General features: G+C 37.0%; 1 protein-coding gene across 10 annotated transcripts in view; it reads left to right on the top strand.

Annotated features, from left to right (window-relative positions):
* Window positions 1-9159, top strand: part of ANK3 (ankyrin 3) — a 551722-nt gene extending 542563 nt beyond the window's left edge. For all 10 annotated transcript variants that reach the window (XM_049790516.1, XM_049790512.1, XM_049790515.1 and 7 more), the window contains 2 exons: window positions 690-767; window positions 7742-9159. In XM_049790516.1, the coding sequence (XP_049646473.1) occupies window positions 690-758 (69 nt within the window). In that variant the 3' untranslated portion in view covers window positions 759-767; window positions 7742-9159. The remainder of the gene's footprint in view (window positions 1-689; window positions 768-7741) is intronic.
* The last annotated feature ends 959 nt before the right edge of the window (window positions 9160-10118 follow it).

Genomic DNA, 10118 nt, shown 5'->3' on the forward strand with positions numbered 1-10118 from the left:
TCTCTTCTGCTCTAAATAGAGCAAAGCCTTAATATTTGGTCTAACTTGATACTCAGTGAAGAGAGGTAGTCTTGGTTTTAGATAAAAGAATGCCCACATCATCTAGAATGAAAAGAGATCAACAGATCCACAAACTTAAAAACTTAAGTATGCAATCCAGTGGTACTTGTCTGGCATGCATGTGGTCCTAATTCTTTGCATCGCTCCCTCCCTAAATTTTTTAAAATCTCAGAACAATAGAATTTCAGTTAATGATTCATGATGGCTGAGAAATAACATTTCTTTCTAACAGATGACTTACAATGATGCTAGCTTAAAAAGGCAAAACCAGTATTTACTACTATTTGTTGTCATTGGGGTTTGAATGCCTTGAAAGCTTTCAATGATAGTTTTTGCTAGTTTACTACTGGAAATGGACAAGCTACTAGTTTTCTCAGTTTACCACTAACCTACTGAACTGGTGGAGTACAATGATGTCTGTGTGTGTGTGACAGCACTCTCCGGCTTGCCATGATGACTCCAAGCTGTGTGTTTAAGCCATATAGATTGTGGTTTGGGACATGAAGTGTCAATATGCTTTTCAACCAGGTTTCACTTATCCTAATCCAGCTGAAGGAACAAGAATGGGAAATGTTTTATAGCTCCCAATGTGATACCATGAAATCTTAATGTACGCATTCCTTTTAAAGCAGGGAGAAGGTTATAAGGTGAAGACGAAGAAAGAAATTAGGCATGTGGAAAAGAAGAGCCACTCATAACAGTAAACGGTGAGTGCAGGTGATAAAATGGGGTTATAGCTCAGCAATAGAACTTAATGTACATGAAGTTCCTTAGTCACTTAAGAATTCAGATCTTGGGACCAGAGACATAGCATGGAGGTAAGGGATTTGCCTTTCATGCAGAAGGTCATCAGTTCGAATCTCGGCATCCCATATGGTCCCCCGTGCCTGCCAGGAGCAATTTCTGAGCATGAGCCAGGAGTTTCCCCTGAGCACTGCCGCCTGTGTCCCAAAAACCACACACACACACACACACACAAAGCAAAACAAGAATTCAGATCTTTCTCTGAGTACAGAGACAGGAGTAAGCCCTAAGTATAGCTGACATGCCTACCCTTACCAAAAAAAACTAGATTTGTTTATATATGTACAAAAATATTTCCTGGGGGCTCCCAGGTGGTGCCACTGAATTTCATTTGAGTATCCAATATGAAGTGATGCATTTTAATTTTATACTTAAATATGCATACATACATGAAAACTCGACTCTACTTAATAGTCCATTAAATTTCTCTTTGCATGAGTTAGGAATTCTATGTAAATAATGATTTTTGAAATGGCTGTAGGTGAAAAGACAGTGTGAAATGTAATAGCATTATACCATCTAACAGAATTTATACAATTTAACAGAATTTATACAATCTAACAGAAGTACCATCTAGCATCAAATGTTAAAAGTTACTTAGATTTATCATCAAATGTTAAAAGTTAAAGTATACTTAGTTTTTATTGTCCTACTTTTCCACTATTTATAGCAAATTACTATCTAAGAATATAATTCTGCTTAAAATATAGTAGTTGCCAATAACTCAAGTTTTTAAACCTTTTATTTTGTGGATTGGTACAAGTCTTTGGATCAGTGGTTGAAAACCCTCTACTATGTAATATGCTTTTATGTAAATGTTGTAAATCAAAGCAAACTAACTAGATCCATGATACCCCAATTTATTTATTTAAGTTTATTTATTTAAGTTATTAAATTATTTATTTAAGTTAAATGTTTAGTAAGTTTCGTTTACTTACATCTGTCTAAATTTTTCCTTCATCAAGGATCTTTGCCTTGAACATATTTTGTCCTATTTCTAATTAGAAACAACTTCAAAAGCCCTTTGGTGAGGGGTGAGAGAAAGATAGGTTGGGGTTTTATTTGTCTTTTTCTACAGCTTTATTCTATAGCTTACTTTGCACAGAGCTGACCCAGGTTTAAATCCTAAGCACTGCAGTTTCTAACACCAGCCCTACCACAATCCCCCCAAAAAAGTCATTTGGGCTAGAAATGCAGATAGAACTCAAAGGCTCTTTATATGTGTTGTAGTATAGATTTCCAGTAGACGATTCTATAGATCCATTCACCAGCAGTCCTTTTAGCCCTAATGAGCAAAATAAAAAGATTTTGATTTTCACTTTCATCTATCTGCTGATGCCTAGCCATCAGAAGTCTAGCATCTGGAGTGTTGAGGTGAGGAACTGACCAGTCAGTCATCCAGTCTCTTTGTCCTCCTTATGTATGTGAGAAAGTGAATGCACAGTTGCATTCTTAGCCCCGCCTGGCAAAACCTTGTCATGTGTATATTGATTTACTCAAATGTGTTTCTATGAGGCTTTCTGTATAAGCACTAAGAAGTCACTAAAAAAATAACAGTAGATACTTGCTTTCAAATAAGCTTTAACAAGTTGGAGATTTTTATGGCATTAAGAAAACTCCATATTATTTTTATAGTAGTCTGCAATTCTAAGTATATAAATTTAAAATAAATTGAAGTATACTCTGCCAAGAGATTCATATTTGCTTTAAATCTCATAGTCAAGCCACTTGCCCTAGTGTCATTACCATTTAGCAGATGAGAAAACAGGCCCCAAACTTCCCAGGGCAACATAAAGTAAAAGTGACAGAAATATCCTGTTTTTAACCTATTAGAAGTTCACTGTTCCAGGGCCAGAGAGATAGCATGGAGGTAAGGCACTTGCCTTGCATGCCGAAGGACAGTGGTTTGAATCCTGGCATCCCACATGGTCCCCAGAGTCTTCCAGGAGCAATTTCTGAGCATAGAGCCAGGAGTAACCCCTGAGCGCTGCAGGGTGTGACCCAAAATTCAAAAAAAAAAAAAAAAAGGAAGTTCACTGTTCCATCAGAGCAGTGATTTGATCACCTTATTTTACCCTTAGGATCATATTTATTTTTCATAATTGAATTTAAGAAATGAGTTCAGTAATATTGCTAGGAATTTCAAGACATTGTAAGCCTAACTCTTGCAAAATCAATTTGCAAATATATTGATATTTTAAAGCCCTGCTGGGTGGTTTTTTAAAAACAGAACATGTAGGTAATGGAATGCTGCCCAACTCAATTCATTTCAGGTGGAGTCATTGAAATAGTTCGTTTCACATTGTCAAACTAGTTGAATTTTGAGCTGTTTGAATCTTACTTAACATAAGATTTAAGTAGGTATTTTTAATACCAAGTTATCCTATTTGGAAATAGAAGGAAAAAGCCAATGGTTTAAATGATAAAAATTTGTACATTGTATATATGGTGAAGTATAGTTTATATAGTATTTTTATTTTTTTGGTTTTTCGGACCACACCCATTTGATGCTCAGGGGTTACTCCTGGCTAAGTGCTTAGAAATTGCCCCTGGCTTGGGGGACCATATGGGACACCGGGGGATCAACCATGGTCCTTCCTTGGCTAGCACTTGCAATGCAGACACCTTACCTCTAGTGCCACCTCACTGGCCCCTATATAGTATTTTTATATTCATCTTTTGCATTCCTTCAAAAGGGACCTAGAGGAGAACAAAATTTTTTTTGCCTCCCTTTACAAAAGTTGCTGAGGTTGGAGAGATCAGATGACATTTCTGTTTCATACAACTCATACTTGAAATCAAGATTACTGATACTCAGCCCAATACCCTCTAATTACAATGAAATGTCTTTTAAAATTATAAATATATAACAAATTCTTACTGTCTATCAGATGTTGAGAAAACCCTTAAGAGTTGGTACTCTAGAAATCCTATTAAATCTACAAATTCTGCCAAGAGTTTAACATGTACTATCAATAATTAATGACTTATCTAAGGTCCTTAAGCTGGTGAGCAAAAGAAAGAAATATGAGCTCAGTATATAAATATAAGGTCTTAAGTATTATAGTAATAAAAATTATTTGATAATTATTAAATATCTAAATATCTAAGGCATATTCAAAAACAGACCTATGAAAATGTTTCATATTCTACATCATTCTAGTATTCTATTCTAGAATAAAAATATTCTAGTTTTAGTTCTTGAGCTATACCCTGCTGGTGTGTGGTGATATGGGATGCTGGGGATTGAATCCAGTTTGGCCACTTGCCAGGCGAGTACCTTACCTACTCTACTATCTTTCTGGCCCCTTATTTAAAAGACAACTTCATTTCCCTTTAGAAACCTAATTAGTAAGGTTATAGCAAGAAGAGGTCAACATATAGAAATGGGAGAAAGAAAAAGAAACTCTAAAATAACTCTAGTGGGGAAATACTCTCATAGCCAAATGCATGACAGGAGGGACAGCACTTTATCTGAGGTCAAAACTTGACCAATTTCTTTCTCAGAAATGGATATTTATATTGGCTTTGATATCTGGCAGTACAAAGAATCCTAAGTACAACACTCTATCCTAGAGACAGCGAGAAGTTACTGAAATTTTGTGGTCGGAGTATAATATTCTCCTGTGATTTGGTGGTAGTATTAGTAGTGTTAGAGCAAATGAGTTTGAATTCAAGAACCTTTATTATTAAACCAAGATGAGATCCTAAATAAGGGAAAGAAAAATGTGAATAATATTTCAAAGAACAGAAATGAAAATAGGAATTGAGGAAGTTTGGATGATGAAGTAGGCTTTGTAGAAACTGTTTGTCACGTCTTCAATTTTTGTGATAATTAGAGAAGTATGAATTAGACCTAGTACACTGACTAAGGCACTTTCCTTGCACAAGCAGTGAGTCCAACCAGGTGAGGACCAAAAGCAAACAACACAAACATCTTAGTGTAGTCACCTGTGCAGTAAGGATGAGACGGAGTTGGCATGAGTGGACGAAATTATAAGGGAGTTTAGTATCTGTGTTCACCATTAACTTCAGTGTCTTTCCTCCACCACTATATATATATTTGCAAGAGATACATATTTTTCACGTTATATATATCACTTACATTTTAAAACCGTGATGGGGAATGGGGATGGGGAAGGGCTGAAGTTAAGTTTTTTAACTAGAGATTGGAAATTCTCCCCTGAACAGAAAAGGAGAGCACTGGGGCCAGAGAGATGGCACAGTGGCAGGGCATTTGCCTTGCATGCAGATGGGCGGTGGTTCGAATCCCAGCATCCTATGTGGTCCCCTGAGCCAGCCAGGAAAGATTTCTGAGTGCAGAGCCAGGAGTAACCCTTGATCACTGCCAGGTGTGACCCGAAAACAAAAAAGAAAAAAGGAAGGGAGAGCACTGTGGTAACCTTATCACAGGACCATCCTAGAAGTCTGGTGGCTAGAAGTTAATGATTAAAATAAATAAAACAGAGGTGGGGAAATCATGATCTTCCTCAGATTACCTTCTAGGGCAGGGCCTGCTGCCCTAGTGAGTCATTTTCCTTCTCTGGAATTTCTTCCAAGTCATGGAAGGAGAAAGGTGTGGAAATCGCTCAAGAAGGAATTGATACTTTGATGTTTTTGGCTCTCAGCATTAGTAACCTGGGGCATGAAGGTCTGTAGCACTTCTTACATGTAAAAGGAACCCAGAACTATGGGAGACAGAGGAAATCCTGTATTAACATGTTTACATAAGTCAAGGTGGATACCCTGGATAGGGTGATTCACCCAAAGAAACTGGCTGGAGGTAAGTAAATAACTTCATGAAAAGTCTTGTGTCTACCAGAAGCAAAATTCTGAAGGTTCTCTAGACCTGCAAAGCTATCAGTGCTCATTTGTGATCAAAGTTCCTGAAATTATTTGTGCCCTATTCTGGTTCTCTAGGGACTATGTCTTGTCCAGGCAGAAATCATTTTGTGGCCTTTTCACAGGAAAATAAAAGGATTTCATGCCAGTCCAGCAAAAGTATGCAAACCTCTGTGAAGTAATGTTGATTTGATAAAAATAAGACTGATGTTTTATGCAGGCACAATCCAGTAAGGCAAGATCCCCTTATATGAAGTCTCATAAAATTGTGAAAATAAAATTACTCTGTGATGACTAATGTGAGGGAGGAAAAGTAGTTGCTTGCAATGGGACAAAGACAGTCTTTTTCCTATATTTCCAATGAGGAGAAAAGCAACTTTATAGGAAGAAGTGTATCACTACCCTCCCTTTGCAAAAAACTGGTTGTTTTACGGGGTGCTGCAGTAAGAGACATTATAAAAAGAGACATAGCTGGGATCCTCAACCCTGATTTTATATCTCTAGATATAAAAATATTATATAAAAATATATATTTTACAAATTAGACTGAGGCCCACAGAGCTGTAAAGGGCCTTCCTAAGTATCTGAAAGAGTGACAGAAGCATCAGAGAAAAACACTTCAAATTTTTTTAAATTTTTTTAAAAATAATTTTTATTGTGACCAACATGAATTACAAATCTTTCATAGTGATATTTGCAGTACATAGTGGCATTCAATCAGAGATATTCCCATCACCATTGTCCTCCCTCCACCCCAGTTCTCAGCATCTCCCTCCCTCCTTTACCCCCCCCCCACCCTGACTGCTAGGATAACTGGTCCAGAAGAGGCCTTTTTGATGTAATCTCAACTTATAAAACCACAAAGACAGTAAGCACTTTTCAGAGGTTACAAGGTCCACTGTCTTCAGTGTTCTCAAAAATAGCTGAGCCATCTAGCAGAGAGCTTTTCTCAAAAACAGCCTAAGTCAGCCAGCTAGGAAGTAAAGGATCTCCCATTCAATGAGACTTTTGTTCTGAATGGCAAGGAAAACCTTAGATAAGCTATTTAACAAAAAGAAAGGAGGAAGGAGGGGGAGGGGGGAGGGAGGGAGGAAGGAAGGAAGGAAGGAAGGAAGGAAGGAAGGAAGGAAGGAAGGAAGGAAGGAAGGAAGGAGGGAGGGAGGGAGGAGGGAGGGAGGGAGGAGGAAAGGAAGAAGGAAGGAAGGATGAAGAAAGAAAAAAAAGAGAGAAAGAAAGAAAGAAAGAAAGAAAGAAAGAAAGAAAGAAAGAAAGAAAGAAAGAAAGAAAGAAAGAAAGAAAGAAAGAAAGAAAGAAAGAAAGAAAGAAAGAAAGAGAAAGAGAAAGAAAGAAATAAAGACAGGAAAAGAAAGAAGAAAGAAATAAAGAAAGAAAGAGGAGAAAGAAAGAAAGAAGAAAGAAAGAAAGAAAGAAAGAGAGAGAGAAAGAACGGAAGAACGGAAGAAAGAAAGAAAGAAAGAAAAAGAAAAGAAAGAAAGAAAGAAAGAAGAAAAAGAAAGAAAGAAAGAAAGAAAGAAAGAAAGAAAGAAAGAAAGAAAGAAAGAAGAAAGAAAGAAAGAAAGAAAAAGAAAGAAAGAAAGAGAAAGAAAGAAAGAAAGAAAGAAAGAAAGAAAGAAAAGAAGAAAAGAAAGAAAGAAAGAAAGAAAGAGAAAGAAAGAAAGAAAGAAAGAAAGAAAGAAAGAAAGAAAAGAAAGAAAGAAAGAAGAAAGAAAGAAAGAAAGAAAGAAAGAAAGAAAGAGAAAGAAAGAAAGAAAGAAAGAAAGAAAGAAAGAAAGAAAGAAGAAAGAAAGAAAGAGAAGAAAAAGGAGAAAGAAGGGAAGGAGGGGATAGAGGAAGGAAAAAAGAAAGGAAGGAATGGAGGACAGAAGGAAGGAGTGGAGAACAGAGGGAGAAGGAAGGAAGGAAGGAAGGAAGGAAGGAAGGAAGGAAGGAAGGAAGGAAGGAAGGAAGGAAGGAAGGAAGGAAGGAAGGAAGCAGGAAGGAAGGAAGACTAACACCTAATGTATCTCTTCCACAGGAACCCATGCTTCTACTGCCAGTATTGAGAAATTCATGAAGCAACTTCAGCAGAAAGTACTTCTTCATGGAGAAGGGGGTGTGTGTTGCTGCTTCCACACATTCACGGCATGATTTTTTTTTTTACGGAAAAAAAAAAAAAGAAAAAAAAAACAAGAAAAGAAAACCACTCACATTTTCATTTAAAGCATGAGCCAATTTACAGAGCATGGAAATTCACTTTCATTCCCAGGATTGGCGCGTGTGCAATTAGCAATGCAGTGTATATACAAGAAGCCATGCTGTTCACAGTTTCTCTCAAGTAATTTGGTGTCTTTGCAAAAGGAAGAACACTCCTGCCGCCATAAGGGACAGAAGGAGATGCCATGTCATGGAAGAACACTAAAATTACTAAATCCACAACAGCTCGCCTTATTTTTCTTGGACCCAAACTGTCAGGGTATAATAAACACTATTTGTTTCTTTTTTAAAACATCTATAGTTTTGCTGTAAATAATAACACTGTATAAATTCTAACAGAAAAAAAAATAGAATAAATGTTGAGAAGGCCACTGCCTTTTAGACCACGACCCGAATATTGCAAATGCATTTAACAAGTGACTTCGACCTAGAAGAGGAAGAGGGGAGGGGTCTTCACTGATTTCTTGTATATTAGCAATTATAATGTTTGTATATGCAAAACGGCTAGCTTGATTTTAAAAAGAAATCTTTAAAATCTGCTGCAAATTTAAATAATTCCTAAGAGGAGGAATTCTGTAGTTCTGTGAAAAAAAAATTTTTTTTCTTCAGAATACTAATATTTTGATGCATGGGTAACACCTTATTTTGATTAAATCTTTTCCAATTTTGCAAACACGACAGTATAACCGCAACAGAAGATTTTATCTGTACACACGAAGCCCTTCATCTAATTGTTGCTATTGCCAATTTTTCAATGAAATTACTGAAAACAAAAAAATAAAAACCCTATACAGTAGTTGCTTTAGGGGGTGGGGGGTGCTCTTTGTTAGTGCTTAAAAAAAAGGGGGGTAATGCTTGCCGCTTTAGAGGTGGAAGATACTCAAAAGGCCCCACTTGGGGATATTTTAAATGGACTGAACAAATTAGCTAGTAGACTGGCAGCACGCTGTAAACTTATTACTGTATTGTGTACTGGCTATAAGATGTAAACACCTTTGAGTAAGCCAATCATTTGTAACCAATTTACCAGTGTCATATTAGGTTAATAAGGCTGCTGTGTTTTAAAGGGCATTTTTATTTGGGTTTTGGTGAAATTCTTTAATTTGTTGATTCTATTCATATCAAAAAAATCCGCATTCATTGACACATAGACCTAATGACATATGTATGAAAGAAACCATACACTGGATGACCTAGTCGATTATTTAAGCATAAAATAAATTGTTAAACTCTTCACCTCTTTGTTCTCTACAGTGTCCTTGTGTTCTCTGGCAAAATGTGAATATTTAATCCCTTGTCCTGTGAGCCTCAGTTCTATAGTACCGTATTTTTCGTACCATAAGAAGCACCGTTTTTTTCCCCCCAAAACTGTGTCTTATGCAGCGAATGCTGCCTAGAGCTGAAGCCTCAGTGTAGGAGAGGAGAGCATCTAAAAACTATCTGCATCGTATGGTCAGGTGCGTCTTATAGAGCGGAAAATACGGTACTATCCATCCTGCCTCTGGTCACTTAAGAGCTAGCTCTGCACATTCAGTCCTTCCCTCCAAATTCCCAATTACATACATTTTGTACACTTCATGGAGGAATCAGTAAGTGGTAAGTAAGTGGTAAGTGATCTTTGCCCACAGCCCATTTATTCTTCAACCCAAAGGTATGCAACTAATAACACTATCATAATTAGCGCATCCAGAAGCTGTGCTCTGGTTTCCAGAACCTTCCAGCTTACCATTGCTGGATATTCATAGAGCAACTGTTGGATTTTTTTTTTAATTGACATGCATGATTGGTGCCTATGAGTTGGAATAGTTTTACATAATACTCCAAATGTCTAACTTCTCCTAAAAACTAAGATTTTGCAACAACACCCTCTTTCTCAGAAGCCAAGAAGCTGCTGGCACCATGTTGTCTCTGCTCTCTCGCAGCATTTGTGTGACCTGGGAGGCCCTGGAATTTGCAATCCATTTACAATGTAAGCTCAGCAGAGACTGAGGTAATTTTGTTTATTTTTCTTTGTGGGCCATATCTGGTGAGGCTCAGAGCGTGTGCTAGAAATGAAGTCATCAGAAACTGAACCTGGGCCTCCTGCAATGCAAAGCCTAAGTATTTTGATTATTCTAGTCCAGCCTCTGGTATAATTATTTTCATCATTGCTCAAATAAAAAAATTCACGTATGACAAATTATTCTAACTACATTGCA

The sequence above is a fragment of the Suncus etruscus genome, chromosome 17 (assembly GCF_024139225.1).
Source record: "Suncus etruscus isolate mSunEtr1 chromosome 17, mSunEtr1.pri.cur, whole genome shotgun sequence".
NCBI lineage: Eukaryota > Metazoa > Chordata > Mammalia > Eulipotyphla > Soricidae > Suncus > Suncus etruscus.